This window comes from Anolis carolinensis, unplaced genomic scaffold (genome assembly GCF_035594765.1).
Source record: "Anolis carolinensis isolate JA03-04 unplaced genomic scaffold, rAnoCar3.1.pri scaffold_9, whole genome shotgun sequence".
NCBI lineage: Eukaryota > Metazoa > Chordata > Lepidosauria > Squamata > Dactyloidae > Anolis > Anolis carolinensis.
The window spans coordinates 2,844,277-2,863,224 of NW_026943820.1; the positions used below are offsets into that span (position 1 = coordinate 2,844,277).

The following is an 18,948-nucleotide window of genomic DNA, read 5'->3' on the forward strand; positions in this document are numbered from 1 at the left end:
AATTGTATTTTAATCTGGGAAGCCTTGGGGGCCCTTTGAGAAAGCATTCCAAGGCAGTTTAGCAGCTTGTCTCTCACCTGGGGAAGTCCTTTTTTCTAAAACTCTTTCCCTGCAGGTGGATGAAGGATGACATCTGAGTTATATGCTGGTGATCTCTCTAAATGCCACAAAAGGAGCCTTGCTGCTTTTATGGGTTCCCATAAATAATCAACTTCCATAAGAGAAAGCCAAAATGCTGTAGGTAAGAAAAAGATCAGGAGAAGGTTGTTATCACTTGGCTTATCTTTAAGAGCCTTTAATTAGATTAGTATGACTTATTAAATGACTTTGCCCCCGAGGTTTAAAGCTAAACTGGCCTTTCTCTTCCATATATCTGCCATATTTCATTTGCTGTCTAGTTCTGTGAAATACAAGTAAGAGGCGTCTTATGTCACTCCTCACTAGCCTGAGGGGCTTTGGCAGACATTAAGGAATGCTCGTACTGTCTTCCTTGCTCTGTTACTCCGGAATAGTTTGGTTTTCTGGGAGCTGAGTTCATAACAGAGGAAAGACTCAGCTTCTCCAGTGCGAATGATAACTGCAGCCTTATTGTGACTTGATCCATTGACAGGAGATGATATAGAAGCCACTTTAAGATAATGATAGGGGTTGAACTCTGGTATTTTTTTGTTATTAGAGCTGAAGTCTATTTCTAACTGAAATTAATTTGCAATGTCACACAGAGTATAAAAGTATGAATAATAATAATAATAATAATAATAATAATAATAATAATAATAATGAATTTATTTATTACCTGCTTCTCCTTGCGCCTCGAGGCAGGGTTCATCATGGTTACAGCAGATAGGCACAGCATTCTTAAAATGCATATACTGAAAAACACCCAGAATATACCTCACAATCTCTGAGGATGGCTGCCATAGATGTGGCGAAACATCAGGAGAGAATGCTTCTGGAACATGGCCATACAGCCTGGAAACACACAGCAACCCAGAACACTGATCCCAACACCAATAAAATGCAGGTTAGAATTCACACTTTAAAATTGACTGGGTAGCTCTCCCTGATGATGATGATGATGATGATGATGATGATGATAATGATAATGATAATGATAATGATAATGATAGCTTGTGATGTATCTATTCCTTGTGCCATTTGCTCCCTGCTCTAGGAATTCAGGCTTTCCTTGTTTACTTTACATCTAGTAGGCTTGCTGTTTTCTCAAAGGTTTAAGATAGGATTTTAGACTCTTGCGAAAGTGGAAGAACCACGAATTTAAAAATGCTATTTCTTTTACGTGAAAACATTTCTCTAGGTCTTTCAGTGTGACTCTTATGATCAACTTTTGCTGGAAATTGACTATGGAGTTGCACAGGAGGGCCTGGAGCTTCCTTGACATACCATATAAATAAAAATGCAAATAAAGCAAAAGTTAAATCTGCAAAAGTGGAGCGCCAGCATGAGCATAAAGATGCCAAAAGACTTGGGAAGCCTCTTCCGGCATATTCTCAGCAGTGATTCTGTTGCTGTGCATTGGGAAATGTATAGCAACATCTAAAATAAAGCTTTGGGGCCTTAGCATGATCCAAAGAACCATGCAGCTAGGTCCATATGTACAAACTTCACTTGACCAAGCCGCATCTCAAATAAGCTTTGTACTTTTTACATATATACTTTTCATATTCATATGCGGCACTCAAAAGACTGCTGCAGACCCTTCTCAGTGTTTCCCAGCCCCTTGACTGCTGCTGTTAATCCGGACATGGATGAAAAACAAGGAAAGTTCATTTCTTTCTTGGTGAGGTTAGAGAGATGAGACTCTTGCGTCCATCCTTTTAAGGCTTGCCAGCACATTTCTCAGTTGGAACGTGTGCAATTAAAATGTTTCAGCTTTGGACTCAGTGGATTGCTGGGCTCTGCATCTGAGACCTTGTGTTCTGCCATAAAAAACACCAGACCAGATTTATGGACTGAACTAGACATGCCGGACTGGTTGGGGTAACTCTGCTGTCTTTTTTGAGCCAAAGGTTATCAACCTCAGGAGATGGAGGGGCTTGTCGACTTGTCCAAAACACTTTGTAAGGTGGAATCATGTCTGTTAAGATTGTTTGGTGAAAGGTTTCCTCCTTTGGTCTCCCTTGTTGCCTGACCCTGAGGTTAAGACTGGGAAAAGATATGAAAGCTGGGAGTGGACTGGAGCAATGGGAGTGGACTGTTCTCATAGCTATGAGAAGAAGAATATCAGTCACAGATACATATTTCGGTTTCTTTTAATGCCTTCTGCCCTATATAACCCTTGAGAAATCTGTCTTTCTTTGGAGTGCAAATGGATTGCAGGCCAGAGGTGATACAAATAAATGGCAGTCAACTTTCCACATCCACTGACGTGAGGGGCTCAGGACCAAAAAGTTAAAAATCATGAATACATAAATTACTCATTTTTATCTGAGAGAGAGCACCTCTCTAGGAAATTCTAGGCTTTCCAGCATGCCTCTGTGATTGAATTCTGCTGGAAACTGACTATAGAATCACACTGGAGAACCTAGAAAGTCTCTAGAAATCTTTATTGCAGAGCTTTTCAAACTGTGTGTCATGACATATTCATGTGTCAGCTGTAGTGTGTCGCACTAATATAATGAGAAACCTCTGATTCTGTGTGAAATAAGCAAAGAATCGTATATATCTAAAAATATAAATGGAACATTTTCACAAGGTATGTTGTGTCCCTATATATATTGTTATACAATTTAAATATGTGTCCCTATCTCAGAAGAGGGTTGTTTCAACCTCTGGTTTGCTTGTGAAATTGAATCACTATGTCGTGAAATGATGCATGTCTAAAAATGATGTATCACCACATGAAATTTTTGGATAGCCCTGCTCGAGGCCCTCCAGCATGACCAAATGTTGACTATCACATTACGTTGGAGGAAGTAGAAATTCCTTAAAAGACAAATTTTCATCAAATTTGCCAAATCCACAAAGGTCAAAACCACAAATGTGGCAGGACGACTGTAGTTGTTTTGGGGCCCAGTTCTGTACTTGGCTGTAAATGGATGCTGGATCTGAAATGCTTCTCTCTTGTGGACCATCATGGACCACAATAAAGATTCCCTTACAGCAGTAACATACCAGTATTTGGTACTAAATGAAGTCTTGGGAGTTCCAAGGATTGCAGTCAGTTCCAAAACCGAACCCCCAGTTACTTCAAGATTTGTTATTGGCTCCTTTTGCTTACCCCTCTCCTCCATTCACCCTCATTTCAGGTTGGTCATGAATTTGCACAGTAAGGAGCAGTGATGGAAATGGGCTGTTTGTAACTGTAGGAGGCCTTGGTGTGTGTGTGTGTATGTTTTGTAGGTGTAGTTGAGTGATACGAGGTGTGTTACCTTTTGATAAATGGGATGCAGCCTGCCCTGTGTCTCCGTTAGGCCAGCTGGAATGCGTTTTGGCTCTGGACACACACATACTCTTTTTTTAATGTACATCAGAGGAAGAGAAATCAGGGGAAAGGTTTCCAAAAAAGCTACAGAGAAGGGAATTATTATAGTTATTATAATTCAGCAACACACAGGAAAATTACTGTGGCGATGTATATCGCCCTTAGGAAGTTGCACACAAATACAAATGAAAATATAGACCCAATAAATGGAATTAATGGAAACGTAGACCCCTAAGGGGAAAGTAATTAAGTCATACATACATACATTTGCCATCAGCACCAATACATTAGCGGGACTATATTCTGGCTGTCAGCAGCAAAGCCCGCTCTTTTCTTTATAGTTGAATTGTAAAGATGTTCATTGATTACAATAAACTACCGCACAGCCTTGGCCAAGTGTTTCTGAAAAGTAAAAAATGGTTTTGTCAGTTTTAATCACGAAACTCCAATGGCTTCGTCTCTGGGGTCTGCAGTAATCCTCTATTTCCTACACTTAGAGGAGCAGATGTGATAATTCACCCAATAATATGCTTTCCACGCAAACGTTTTGGTTTACATCTGCATTCTTTCCCCTTCCTACCCCTCCTCCCGAGGCTAAGGCATGCAGATGGGGTCTTTCTGTGACAAATGAGTTGGGTAGGAAACCATCTTTAGTCCATCCTTCTTATCTTGTGGCATTTGGAACATTATTTGTGCGTAGTTGCATTCTGTATTGTTCTGCCAGAGGACATTATTATTTTTCTTTAAATCTAAGTTAAATAATCATTCTGGAATAGGTTGGCTTTTGGTCTGATCCAGCACGGCTGTTTTTAGGGTGGAAATCCTTGCTACTAGTCAGTGCAGACTTTATGGTGTTAGATGAACCATGGTTTGACTCAGTACTATCAGTCCACATTTGCCAGTGTTGGGGATGCAGGACCCTTAACAGAGGCTGGATGGCCATCTGTTAGGCATGCTTTGATTGTGCTTTTCCTGCAGGGCAGCGGTTTGGACTGTATGGCCCATGTAATCTCTTCCAATGACATTCTATGATTCATGGAAATGGAAAAAAGCATGAATGGAAAACTACTATTTTCTAATCTCCCTAAGAATCTTTAGGTCCCCCAGCAGGACATTATGGTCGACTTTTGCAGGAAATTGATCATAGAATAATACTGGAAGACCTGGGGATTCCTAGAAAGGTGTTCTTCCTGGCTACTTCTAGGTCTTCCAGCTTGACGCTCCAGCAGAAAGTGGCTATAAAGCTGCATGGAGTTGGAGATTCTTAGAAAAAGCAGTTTAATCAAATCGATAATAATCCAAGACAACACTTCCCTAGGAAGCGCTAAGTCTAGACTTCCAGGACAACTCCATGGTCACCTTGCACTAGAAAACGGCCTCGGAGTTGCACTGGAGGATCTATAGATTCCCAGAAAGGTGTTTTCCAGAAGAAATTGAGCACAGAATTGCGCTGGAGGACCTAGAGATTCCCAAAGAGGTATTCTCCGGAAGAAATTGACTATAGGCTTGTGCTGGAAGACCTAGAGATTTCTAAAGAGATTTTAATCAGAAACATGAATAATCAAATCTGAAAAAGTCAACCCCATAAATATAGAGAGACAGCTGTATAGGAATGATCCAATAGATATCATTCAGATGAGAAGATGCAGTTGTTTGCCATATACCTGTGGAGACCTGCTTCATATGGTAACTTGCCCAAAGTAACATCCCTGATGAGGATTGTCAGCCTTGATGAAACAAAAGGGGGAATTACCTCCTTAAATTCCGCAGCTTTTTCATTGCTTCTCCTCCCTGGAATTTTGCATTTCTTGCTCTTCGAGGTGAAAGGGCCAAGCGCTCTGTAATGCAGTGTCCACGTCTTACGATTCCTGGAAACACGTAGCTTCTTCCAATATGCGGGTTTGGTGTTGAGTTTCCCAAGGTCAGTTTACAGAATTAAGAATAGCGGCCTCAAGCCAACGCAGCTTATGGGGCTGAGAACGGAGCACAATTATTCATGCAAACAGATTGCGGAATTAGATTTGTCAAACTTTCTCAAACTGACCGAGATGTGAACCACATCCACTTGACGTTTCCAAAGCCAGCTGCTATTAGCTAAACGGTTTCTAATGAGTTGTTTGTTTTTAAATTGTTGAAGGCTTCCCTGTCTCGAGTTGAACACTTCGGGCAATTGATAGATAACTGATGAGATCAAATAGAACTCGCTCCTTTTCATACGTGGCTTGGGGCGGGAGGGGGAGCCGAAGCGAGCACCTCTGAATTTTTAATCGCGTCTCTTGGAGCAAAGAACAATAAGAAGTTTCATGTTGCAGGAGATTACGGCGAGAAGATCTTGTAAAAATCTCGAAATCTCCGCAAGCCAAAAAGTTCATAAAAAGATTTCAAAAGAACACAAAAATTAACAAGGTGATAACCCTAACCAGAAGAGAAGGGCTGTAAAGGCATCAAAGGGAGGACATTTGAGATTGGATGTTGCATTCGGAGGATTATGTTTCCTTCCAAGCAGTCAGACATAACAAATGCTAAAATGGGGGACTATAAAGGGTCTCGCCTTCATAAAACAGAAGAATTGCTGAGCCCATTCCTTTGGAAGGATGGACTTTTAAAGGAAGAAAATTGGGTGGGCTGGCATTTATTTATTTAGACCAATTTTGAGGTTCTCAAAGGAGAACGCAGATCCTTGCTGGTTGAAGCCAAGAAAGTTGATAGTCTGTGTCCAGAGAGGAAATCTATTCGGTAAAGCTTTGTACGAGTTGAGGCAGTATTTTAAGAAATCTGGAATGTGAATTGTTAAACCCATTCTTTGGGCCCACTTTTATTTCTTTTAAATGTTCCTGCACTTTGCAGTCAACTTATATTTTGCAATTTACATGCCTTAGGGGCATCTGATTTAATTTGTGGTTTCAGGAAATTCACCATCTCTTGGTAGCCCTCCATAACCCCCAGGTTGCCCTCGAAGATTTTATTCCAAAATGGGGCTGGGCAACAGATCTGTAACTTCTAGGATTCAGAGCATTTCGGTTGTGTGTTTCCTTCTGTGTCCATCTCAAGCGGATATGTGTTTTTTCCCAGATTTCTCCATTGCCAGTTGAATGACTAATTTAATAGGGCAATGGTCACATTGTGGCTGATTTTTTACTGGGAAGATTTTTACAACGGATAATAAACTGGGGGAGACCAGGAAGTCATCTACAATACTGTCTCCCTATGATGATAGATATGTATAATGTCAGATGGTTGGGAAAGACTATTTTTGGAAGGGAAAGAAAAGTCTGTCTGCAAATTATGTAGCACTCCGCTATATTTTGCATTAAAGTGATTTGTTTGTGTGCTCGTTTTTTATATTGCTTTTCTTTTAGAGTGAGAGCCAAGACAGCTCACAAAAAGAAGCCATTAAATAACGCTAACATTTCAAAACACAATTGATTTATAGTTTTGAATGCATGTTGACGGTTTCATGGAGCATATAAAGATTGTTCCTTAGTGTATATTTTATGCTCTAGTGTTGTTGCACCTCACTTTGAAATCTTTGGATCAGTTTATAGACTCTCATAGATAATATACGTTGAGCATTTAACTGGGTACGAATGTCATGTGTCCTTAATAGCTTCTTTCTTTGCTTTGTAGAGAACTAGTGTCCCTGTTAGTTTTCATTGTGATTTTAGTTCCATGTGCTTCAAAGCAACATACACTGCATATATTTTGTATATTGCAAAATGTTTGACTGGTTCATTACATTGGGAATGTACTCCTTGAAACTTTATTTCCAAGTCTCATTGTTCTTGGGGAATTTAAAAGTTTCCAAAGGATTGTAATCCAAGTAAAAAAGGGGAGATGTCTGTGATCATCATTTACCGAATTCCGCTGGTACTTCTGAAGGTCTTAGTAGGTCTTAATAGGTTTAGTTTGCCACCAACTGGAAGAGCTGTGTGGTGTTTTCCTAGCTCTGTTTAACAGTAAACAGAAGGGGGCAGAAAAGCGTTATATATCAAGCCAAACCTTTGGCACCGAGAACTGAAAATACTTGGCAAGTCTAGCCTTTGCTCTTGGGGATTGGGTTTGACAGTTCAAGCTTTAAAAGCCACCTTCCATATAATGCGCCTATAAATCACGCCACATGACACTTCGAGTGTCCTTCCAGTTATTTATTTATTTTAAAGCTGAAAGGGAAGCTTGTAGGTAAAACCGTGATGGGAAAGAATGGATGGGCAGAATTCCTTGTATACAGAAAACATCTGAGTCATAAATAAGACTGATGGTTTATCACACGCCACATGCGCCTCAATATGGAGCACATGTCCTCCGCTCTCAGCGTCTGGTGGAAAAAGAATGTCCTCGCCTGCAACATAAACGCTTGCATACTTTAAGAGAGTTAAATATAGCCTTGTGAAGGATGCTAATTTCTGGATCCCGCTCAATTCATTTGGGAGAAATTAAGGAAATTAAGCAGAGCTCCAAAGATGAAAAAGGTGCGTTGGCCTCACTTCCAACAAAGAAGAGTTTGGGATGTTGCCATTCATTTGTCTTCTTGTGGGTTCTTGATCTTGTCTCGCTTTTTCTCCCAACCTATTTTTTTTAAAGAGAGAATAATAATAAATTAATAGTCCTCACCAAACTACAAACTGCATGATTCCATAGGAAAGAGCCATGGTACTGTAACAGTGTGATGTGAAAAGGCTTTGGGTGTACAACCAATTTTCTACATTTGCAGTGAAAGTGAGAAATTGCAAATAAAAACTGTTGTTTATTTACCTATCTCAGAAATTCTAGATCTTCCAACACAACTCTGTGATCATCATCTGACACACATTGACTGTAGAATTGCACTGGACAACCTAAAAATAACAATGACACAAATAATATCCTGCCTTTTTCTCTGTAGAAAGAGACCCAAAGAGACAATTTTTTAGACGATCTTCTGTGATCAATTTCTGGCAGAAGGTGGCCTTAGGGATGCACTGGAGGCCCAAGAAATTCCTAAAGACAACTTTTTAATCAGATCTGTGAATAATCAAATTCTAAAAAGTTAAAGCATCAAATGTGGAAGGACAATTATATGATTTGCCAAGTCTATAGACTGAGAATGGATCTGCCGCCAAAGATATCTTGACCATTCAAGGCTTTACATTTTATTTTGAAAGGCACCTTTGTTTGTGTTTAAAAATAAAGGTCCCCCATAAAGGGAATGTATGAGCAAGCAAGACGGACATCCAGGTATTACAAAGCATGTGCCGACCCAAGCTTCCTTTCCCCACTTTTGGGATCTCTGAGTCACTGAAGCTTTGGACCAATGATTGGTCTATAAAGAGACTTTTTGCCATGCAACGTTTCCTCTCCCTTCCCTTTTCTCAATGGGTGCTTATGTTAAGGAATGCCTCGGCATTATGAGTCTCTGTATTCAATGGCTTCCCTGGAGACAGAACAAACCATGACAGACTTTGTTTAAACAGCCCCCCCCCCCCACAGTTTGGTTGGTGAGGTTGGATTTGAAACCAGTAAATCACCCCCCACCCCTCTCCATGTCTGTATGTTCAAAGGGGGTCTTTGTGGAGCAAGGGCTGGGGACCTAAACCCCAACATAAATGTCTTCTGTAGCTTAGAGAAAGCCACAATTTTGCAGCAGAGCTGAGCTGAAGAGTTTTTTTTTTTCAAGGGGAAAAACATACTTAGAATGTTTGGGCTGTTTGAATAAATGCTGCTCTTTTTTGGCTGTTCGGTTTTGCAAAATTGACCACAGCTTCATAAATCTTACAAGTCCGTGAGTCACCTTGGGCGGACGTCTGGCATGTTTTAACATGGCTTCTGACTGTAAAGGACATCATCATCACTGCCACAGAAGGCATTATTATTAAAGTGTCTGGCTAGTCGTCCCAGTGTCCAGACTCTAGTAACCCAAAGAGAAGTTTCTAGGTGTGGACTTAGGGATGCCATGGAGATGTAAACGTAGGGTTTTTGAGATGTTTGCCATTCAGCTTTTGAAAGAGTTTTCCACTGCAGTTGTCTCCTTTGCTTTTTGCTGGTATGGTCAGCCCTTCACATTCGCAGGGGTTTGGGGCGCAGGACCCCTGTGAAAGTGGAAAAACGCAAATTATAAATGGCTATCAAGAGAGAACATTTTTTAGGATTTTTTAGACTCTACAGTGTCATTCTATGGTGTGAGTTGGCACAGAGTTGCACCAGAGAACTTAGATATTCTTAAAGAGGATATTTTAATCACATCTGCAAAAGTCAAAACTAAAAATGTGGAGAGACAACTGTGAGACTTTTTATTTCTGGGTAAAGAGTGGACTGTCAATGAGAATAGGTGTCCATACTTGGGTTCCAGACTGAAAACTATAGATTGTTTTTGTACCTTCGACAACTAGTATCCCTTGTCACCCAACAAGGTAATAAGCAGCAAACTTGACTTTCCCTAGAAGCCCATTGGAAGCGGTTGGGCTGAATGGCATTCTCTGGTACTATATATATCAATCATCTATCTATCTCTGCACTATCTAGTGATACGTATATTTAGAAGCGATGTCACAAATCTGCAAATTTATTCTTATTTGTAGGACAAGCGGTAAAGTGATTTTCCTAGTTAATCTTTGACATGATAAACAGTCTCTTACAAAACGCTTGGTGCCATCAGCTATTTTTGCAAAGGTCATCTTCTCTTTTTGATGCATTATTGTCATAAGAGAAGACAGAACCTGTCTCAAGTCCAGTCCTTGAAATCTCCTGCTTTGTCCATTCAAAGTAGTTCTATAAATAGGGCTTTTTTCCATGTCAGGAGTGACTTGAGATCAAGTCACTTCTGTTGAGAAAGAATTGGCCGTCTGCAAGGACGTTGCCCATGGGATGCCTGGATGTTTGATGTTTTACTATCCTTGTGAGAGGCCTCTCTTATGTCTCCTTATGGAGAGCTGGAGCTGATAGAGGGAGCTCACCTGTTTTCTCTGGATTCGAACCACTGATTTGTTGGTCAGCAGTCCTGCCAGAACAGGCTACTATTTTGCAAGAACTGACTGCTTGTCCTGCATGAGTTTTTCCATAATATCTTTGAAGGCTTTACCTTGCGGGAGGTGAAATGTCAGTGCCTTCCTTTCCCGAGACCTTCCGCCCACCTTTCTTTCCTTTTCCTGTCAGACTGTTAAAATCCTCTCAATGAAGCCAGGCAGAGCCATGCCACTTGGAGGGTGCCAAAAACTTTCTTCTTATTTTATTGGCCGTCTTCTGGAGGCGAGACAGATCATGGGCCAAACAAGCCACAAGCAAAGGGCTGTGAGTCACACATTACACTTTTCCATGTTAAAACTTGCCTCTGGCAGGAGCTTACTTGCCAAATACAAACGGGTCTTTCCTCCCCTCCAAACAGAGGCCAATGTTATGACTGCCTGAAAAAAACACACTCTAAATCTCTTGCTTTATTAATAACTTAAGTGACTATTCAGGTTTATTGTCTCAAAAATATGCCTGTTATTTTTATTTCCCCACAATATTGGGATGGCATTGCAACTAACAAGTCTGTGTGATCTGCAATTCCAGAAAAGAGGTTCTGTCGGAATCTAATGTTAGGTCCTTATTTCTCTCCTTCCTTCGTTCATTCTTTGGATCTGGACAGAAAGAAAAATCTCAGGTTGACAGAATTTTTTGGGGAAAACTTTCTCTTAATGTTGAATCCTGAAACATGCTCTGAAAGTCTCATTTAAGCTTTCTTTGAGTCCCAATTCGGGAGAAAAGTAGGATACAGTAGAGTCTCACTTATCCAACACTCACTTATCCAACGTTCTGGATTATCCAACGCATTTTTGTAGTCAGTGTTTTCAATGCATTGTGATATTTTGGTGCTAAATTCGTAAATACAGTAATTACTACATAGCATTAATGTGTGATGAACTAATTTTTTTGTCAAATTAGTTGTATATCATTATGTTTTGGTGCTTAATTTGTAAAATCATATCCTGTTTTGATGTTTAATAGGCTTTTTCTTAATCTCTCCTTATTATCCAACATATTCACTTATCCAACATTCTGCCGGCCCATTTATGTTGGATAAGTGAGACTCTACTGTATAAACCAAATAAGTAAAAAGAAATAATTAAGATGTGACACCATTTGCAATTGGCTTTTAATCCAATTCTTCCACTTTCTTTTTGATAGATGAGAGATGATTGTTTGCTTGTTCAGATTTTTATTTATGGTTGGTTTGGGATTTGTTTAGATGTGAAGGGAAACAGTTTCATGAGGTTGTTCCTTGCAAGAAAGTATAGTATGATTGGTAGACAATGACATTCTTTCTTTCAGCCTTTAACTGTGTGGATTATTCTGTTTAATGCCCGGGGAGTTTTATTTTGGATTCACATTTAGAATACAAGTTACTTTGTTGCACGTACTGGATTCACATTTAGAATACAAGTTACTTTGATGCACGCACTGGCTTTGCAAAGATGCCTGCAAAATAGGCTGCTTGTTTTGGGCAGGATTTATTGTTTCCTTTAAACATTGCAATGAAGAAGAATCTTGTCGGAGACATATCTAATGTATAAAGAAAATCATTATCTACCTCATATGGGAGCCACATCCAAGTACAGTAACTCCCACAAAAGAAGCAAAGAAAAGATGGGAATGCACTTGTTGCATTTACGGGGACATTGAACCATGGTAGAACATCACATCTGAACCACCTTCTTGACAATCCAGTTGCTTTCCCATAAAGTGTGGGCTTTACTGAAGGTACATCAGCGAGAGACCCTGTGCTGGAAATATAATCTCTGTACTCACAGTCTTCTCTCACCTGTAGAAAAATACAGAAAAGTACAGACACCTGCAGCAACGTACAGTGGTCAAGCACACCTTCCGCATCTCACTAGCTCCTGCTGCCTCTCTCCTTTTGAATAGTGCATTCATGCGCTCAATGTGAAGAGCCATTTCAATGGCAAGGATTTTTCCTCCAGGTTTGTTAATGTATCCAGCACATGCCGTATCATCAATGGCCACATTTAGAAGTTCATCTCTTCACGGGGCTTCGACGTATAACGGCTTGAGTCTTGGCACTTCCTCGTTGTACAGATGAAGCTGTGAGCGCATGCATCACGCACGTAGCTCCAGTCAGTTTGAAGTGCCTTTTTTGCCAGGATATTTTATTGAGCTGGAAGAAGATACGTGTGGCCTAATTCAGTGTCGCTTTGGGAAGGGAACGCGAAAGTTGTTTTTTGGGGAAGGGGGGGACACAAGGGGCACTGAGCAGAGTCCTATCCTCTGCAGTGCTGAAGAACCAGAACCCTTTGCGTTCGTTAAATTAATTACTAATGGCTTATATCAGGGCATTTCTTCTTCTTTCATTTTTAAGTTGTTTTAAGTTAATTAAATGCCATCAGGCACACTTTAAAACGGTCTACAAAAAAACGAATTAGTTCTTTTTTTTAAAAGAGGACTTTCCCATTTTATATCAATTTTCATTTTTAAAAGGTTTTCTCTATTCAAAGGAAACTCCGGAATGAGCAAAAGCCCGAGGTGTCCATAAACGGAAGCTTAATTTTATTGCATTTATCTCTATGGCTGCAATTAATTATTCAGAGGGTTCATTAAAATCACAGTCTCGGTAAGTGACACTTTTAAAACAGGCATTCCGAGTTTATTGAAATGGAGGGATGTGGGCGATAAAAGGATCGGACATCCAGAAGAAGAGCCGTAAAGCGTCTGAAGGGAGGTTTGGGGGAATTTTAGACACCTGAACGGGTTTTGGAAAGACATGAAGCCATTCGGATTAGGATGCTCTCCATTGTGAGCCTCTTTGCGCTGTTTGAATTGGAGCGGGGCATTTGATACTCATGCAAACAAATGCAGAAGCAGAGCTGACCTTTAGCAGAAGCGCCTACAGAATGTAGAAACATCGTTGTAAGAGAGAACAGTGCAGGTTGCACGTTCTTTATCTGATATTTCCAGAAGCTAAAATTACTAAAAGAGTCCTGCTGCTTCAGAATCAAGGCCTATCTTGTCTGACATCCTGTTCACACAGTGACCAACCAGTTGCCTGCAGGAAATGTACCAGCAAGACGTGAGTTCAGCATCAGCCTCCCTCTTACATTCTCCTGTAATTGATATAGCGAGAGGGAGAGAGATGTCATCCCTAGAATCGCATGGGATAAATCCTACTCCAATGTCTTCAACCTCCAAGAATGACTCTACATCCAGCCGTTCTCATTTTTGTGTGAAAATGGAAAAATGCAAATAAAAATAGCTTTTGTTTTCAACTTCAGAGAACACCTTTAATTGCTAGGTCTTCCAGCACATCTCTATGATCAACTTCTATAGAATCGCACTTTAGATTCCTTGAGAAGTGTTCTCTTTAGAGATCTTTAGGTCTTCTTCCAGCATGACTGGAGGGCGTTGTCCATTGAGTCACACCACTGAGTCACACTGGAGGACCTAGAGATTCCTGTAAATGACATCAAAATCCGTGAATCCACCAATGTCAAAACTGCAGATGTGGAGGGATGGCTTTACATCCCTTTTTAAAACTGTCCAAGTTATCAACCATCACTATGTCTTGAGGCCATGAATTACAAGATTGACTTCGCATTGTGTGGACAAACACGATCCTTATTCTCCTACGATTCAACTTTAGCAAGTATCTTAGGATTCTGCTTGGATTTTAATTGGAACCGGCTTCATTGGCCATCGAGACCAACCCAATACCATGCAGAAAGGTGCTGTTAAAATATGTCCTATAGATTGTCATACAGTTCCTGTTTAAAGACCTCCAAAGAAGATGAGCCCACCGTCTTCGGAGGCAGTTTGTTTCTCTGTTGAACAGCTCTTACTGATGGGAAGTTCTTCCTAATGTTTAGGTGGAATCTCTTTTCTTGCAATTTAAATTCATTAGTTTGTTTCTCCGGACCACAGAAAACAAGCTTGCACCATCTTCTTAAAGATGTCTGTCATACCATCTTCTAACCTTCTCTATGCTCAACTCTCTAAATTGTTCCTCATAGGTTTCCAGACCTTTCACATCTTGGTTTCGTCTGGACTTGTTCCAGATTGTCCCTCTCTTTCTAGAGAGAGAGAAAAAGAAAACTTCTCCCTATCTGCATTCTGCACACCATACATAATTGTATACATCTTTATCAAGTCTTGCAAATACTTATCTTCATCTTCTCCCTACTCTCCCTTTTCTGCTCATAAAACAACCCCATAACTTGTGTTGCTTTTTTGTTTTTATTGGGAGGAGAACATAAATTATCACTGTAGGAATGTGAGGCATTGTCAGATTTTGGGGCTAGCCGCCTTGTTCTTCTCCTTCTGTATACTTTGAGCCGATTAGAGGGGGGGAAAAATCATAATTCTGCTAAAGGTCAAAGAGCATTACATAATTCCACTGGAGCAGTCAGCTCCTTGAAAGAATTACGAGTTCTTGGAATGGTACGAATATCCTAATATGATAGATTACAAGCTTTCGTGCATGATACATAAGTAAACAGCCTTGAAACCAAAAAAGAAAAAAATGTGGAGAGGGGAGGTGATCCAACACATCTATGCCGATAATGGTTTTCATGGAAGAACAGATTAAAATTCCAAAAGCGGATTAATGAATGGTGGAAGAACATTTCAATCCTTCTGTTATTTCTCTCTCTGCTTTATTGTCTTTGCAGCGTTGTTCCCCAGACCACAGTGATACTCAACAATGACCGCCAGAACTCCATTGTAGCCAAGATGGTCGGACAGGAAGAGCCATTGAGCAGAGCAGCGGATTCTCTGGACAATATCCTGAGCAGGTTGGTAACAACTCTAGTATAGTTTTTTCCTCCTATGAACGCAGGCTACATTCTCTTGCACACAACTCAAGTCCAGATACCGGTGCTCCTCTACCATCTTTCCAAAATGGTGACAGGAAGTGATGTTATGTAGAAACTCCTTCCTCAAATGTCAACAGAAAGTGACACAACATCACAACAAACAGAGCAATTAGACGGAGTATGGGGTTTGGAGGACTGAGAGATGCCTATAAACTCTTCTGTTTTCTTGGTAATGAGTAACTGAAACTGTGGGAAGTGAACCTATGGATAATGGGATCCTCCAGCATATATTTATAATTTACACTTGGAGGTCTGTATATAGCATCTTGCTGTCATCATGGTGTATATTGCAAGTTCAGAGCTTGGAAAATGTAATTGTTTGGAGTACAATTCCAGTGACCATGCTGGATGAGACACTCTGGGAGTTGTATTCCAAAATACCTTTGCCATCCTCTGAACTGTGAAACACACCTATGTAAACACACCTGAAGATCACCTTAAGGCCGAAATTGATCAAATGTTTTTCCCCTCCCAATTCATAAGTGAATGTGTCCTCTCTCTTCCTCCAAACTCCCCAGTGCTGTGCCTGGGAGGAGGCAGAACACAATTGTGGTGAAAGTCCCGGGGCACGATGACAGTCACAATGAAGACGGGGAGAGTGGCTCCGAAGCCAGCGACTCAGTTTCCAACAGCGGTCAGTTGGGAAGCCAGAACATCGGGAACAACGTGACTCTCATCACACTGAATGCCGAAGGTAAGCCTAGCCTTGGGTTAAATTTGCTTTGAGAGTCGATACCACAATAATATTTGGACTCTCGGGCTGGGTGGACTCAATCCCATTTTGAGGATGTCCAGACCTTTCAATTCCAAAAATATTTTATTAGAGATAAGATTTTTGAAGCTTGAACTTTATGTGCTTACTGTCTCTTTGGTACTGCCTTCTAAAAAGAAAAGAATGTTTTCAACTGTATTTCTATGGTGTCAAAAGGAAAACCTTTACTGCCCCCCTATTTCAGACAACACCATTGGCTCACCTACAACCTTGGACAGTGCAGTTATAATGCAAAGATTTTGAGCCCTTGTGAGAGTGCTGAGAGTAAGAAAATCCCTGATTTTTTAATATTAGTGACTCTTAGAGCTTTGGCATGCCAATCTGGCCCAAAGCCTCCCCCCCCCCAGTTGCCCACCCTTGAACTAAAGAGTGATAGGAATTGGACAGCTTTCTAAAAGCTCACGAAATGGCCCTCTTGGCTGTGGTTTAGCGTCACTCAAATACTGCTTTCTGCAGATCTTGAGGCAGCAGATGGTAGGAGCAGCTCAGCCTCCTAAAAGCAATTTCCTACTTCACCGTCCAGCTTTCTTTCATTACTTCTTCTTATGGGTCCAAACAGTCTTTGCATTCCTGGACGCATCCAGGACAGAATTCTTTTTGCCAAGAGACCCTGGAAGTCGCACAGATCAAGAGCACTTGATTTCAATTTCAAATGTATGTATGTATGTATGTGTGTATGTCAGGCTTTCAGAACGGTGACCTAATTCTGCGGTTGCGCCTCGGAGTTGAAACGCAGCCTTGTGAAAACAACTCCATCCCTTTAGGAAGCAACATAATGTACCCGCATGCTCCCTCCTGCAATTCATTATGCCCTTCGATTAATGTGGAGCCCTCTGGAAAGTAAACACTGACTTTAGTAACTCTAAACAATATTTTTTGGAAACAGGAAATTCCCATAAAAATGTATTGTTTATAAGATAGCCTTGTCAGCGTTTTCACCGCTTCCAAAAAACCAACAAACCTCTCAGTTCTGCTCTTCAAATCTCTAAAAGAAAGGGGGAAAAAACAGCATTTCTGGAATGCAACCATTTGGAATATGTCTCTAATAATCCTCCCTTCTGTGAGTTGCATGTTGTGCTCATATATATTTCAAAATTAAAAATAGGTGCAACTATCATTTGAGCAACAGATGGACGGAAAAGCATGGCAAACCCAAGGCAGAATTCCAATGAGATGTTTCATCAATGCCTGGTCTGGAGTGGTGTTGATAGCAATTGGAAGGTAGATGAAGGGCTGGCATGATAGACTATTTCTTTGGAAATTAATAGAGAAAATTACACGTGAAGGAAACAGATGTGTTAATGCCAAGTCTGGTGTGCTGGTAGTCTGTAGCTGGTGGCCAGGCTGGTTGGAGAATGGTTGATTTTGCATTAGGGAAGAATAACATAGGGGGCTTCAAAAAGATGGACTTGATTTGAAATTGCTTTATCTCTGCCCATGAAAGAAACCCTTGAAAGGATGAGGCATAGAGTGTAAAGGATTACCGCTAGATGCTTCTTCCAGTGCACAAACAGCCCCTAGCTTCAATCATTTGCAAGATGGTGACCCTCCAACGTAAGGTGCAGCATGTGTTTCAATGGCATTTGGGGAGATGCATCTAGTGGCAATCTTTTGAAACTCTACACCCCACTCTTTTAAGTGCCAAATGTTTCACTCATGGGTGGTTCTTGGTTGCAGAGATACAGCGATTTGAAATCGGACCCATGTTTTTCTCTCAATTTTTACAGCAAGGAGGCCAAGCATAGGGAAATTGTTTCTAGGGACCTCTTCTTGGTTTGCCTGTCAAATAATTTTAAGCTCCAGTTATTAAACAGAATCATAGAGTTGGAAGAAACCACAAAGGCCATCCAGTCCAACCCTTCAGCTATGGAGGACAATACGATCAAAGCCCTCTGGACAGATGGCCTCCAGAGAAGGAGACTCAACTGGACTCCCAGACATCATATTCCACTGTTGAAAAGCTCTTACCATCAGGAAGTTCTTCCTAATGTTTAGGTGGGATTGCTTTCCTGCCATTTGAACTAATGGCTCCGTTGTGTCCTAGTCTCCAGAGCAGCAGAAAATAGGACTCCATTGTGTCCTGTCCCCTCTCAACCTTCTCTTTGCATAGGTAAACATATGCAGCTCCATAAGCCACTCCTCATAAGCCTTGGCTCCTCAAGTGTGTGCTTTGTGCTTTTTATTTGCACCCTTCATTTTGAACTCAAGCAGGATTAAGCAGTGCTTTTGTCCAAAGTGCAGCATGGTTTCAACATTTTCATCACCTACCCTGGGATATTTTTAATGCTCCAAGCAGAACACGGAGCAGAATTTTGCATTCCCAAACTGTTTATCTCTTAGGGAGTAGGAGACTTTCTCACAGCATCATCACTTTGTCTTCTTGTAGCATTTGCGTGAAGGCAAGGTGTAAATTTGTGTATATTCGAAGGCTATAAAACTCCAGCAGCTCCACTGAAATGTCTTTTTTATTTGTTGCTCCAGACTGAATCCAAATTTTTATTTTATCCCTTTCTCCCCAGTAAAGAGGCAGAACTTTCGAAGTTAAACTCCTTTGTTTTCATTTAATTATGGAATACTTTTATAAAAGTCTCAGAAATGATGAATTTTTATTAGAAATGATTCTGGTTTTGTGCATACATGGCCCATCTTGAAATCATATTCTTTGCAAAAAAATAATAAAAAAAGTTCAGATATGAATGGGGTCTTCTTCCTGCTCCGCGTGAGAATCGAAACATTTTGCATGTTGTGGTCAAATTTTCTAACCAGCAGGCAACTTTTAAAATGTTCTCCCACCAATATAAATATCAGAGAAGGCAATAATTTTGAGTAATCCTCTCGACTGTTTATTTAAGTGAAGCCGTTTCTAATGGGGTAAGAAGAGGTTGTCGCAGTCT

The 18,948-nt window shown here is 40.6% G+C and overlaps 1 protein-coding gene across 5 annotated transcripts in view; it reads left to right on the forward strand.

Moving 5' to 3' along the window:
- The window catches only part of banp (BTG3 associated nuclear protein), a 179,460-nt gene that overhangs the window by 14,717 nt on the left and 145,795 nt on the right, over positions 1 to 18,948 (forward strand). For all 5 annotated transcript variants that reach the window (XM_062961636.1, XM_062961638.1, XM_062961637.1 and 2 more), the window contains 2 exons: positions 15,079 to 15,201; positions 15,801 to 15,976. In XM_062961636.1, the coding sequence (XP_062817706.1) occupies positions 15,079 to 15,201; positions 15,801 to 15,976 (299 nt within the window). The remainder of the gene's footprint in view (positions 1 to 15,078; positions 15,202 to 15,800; positions 15,977 to 18,948) is intronic.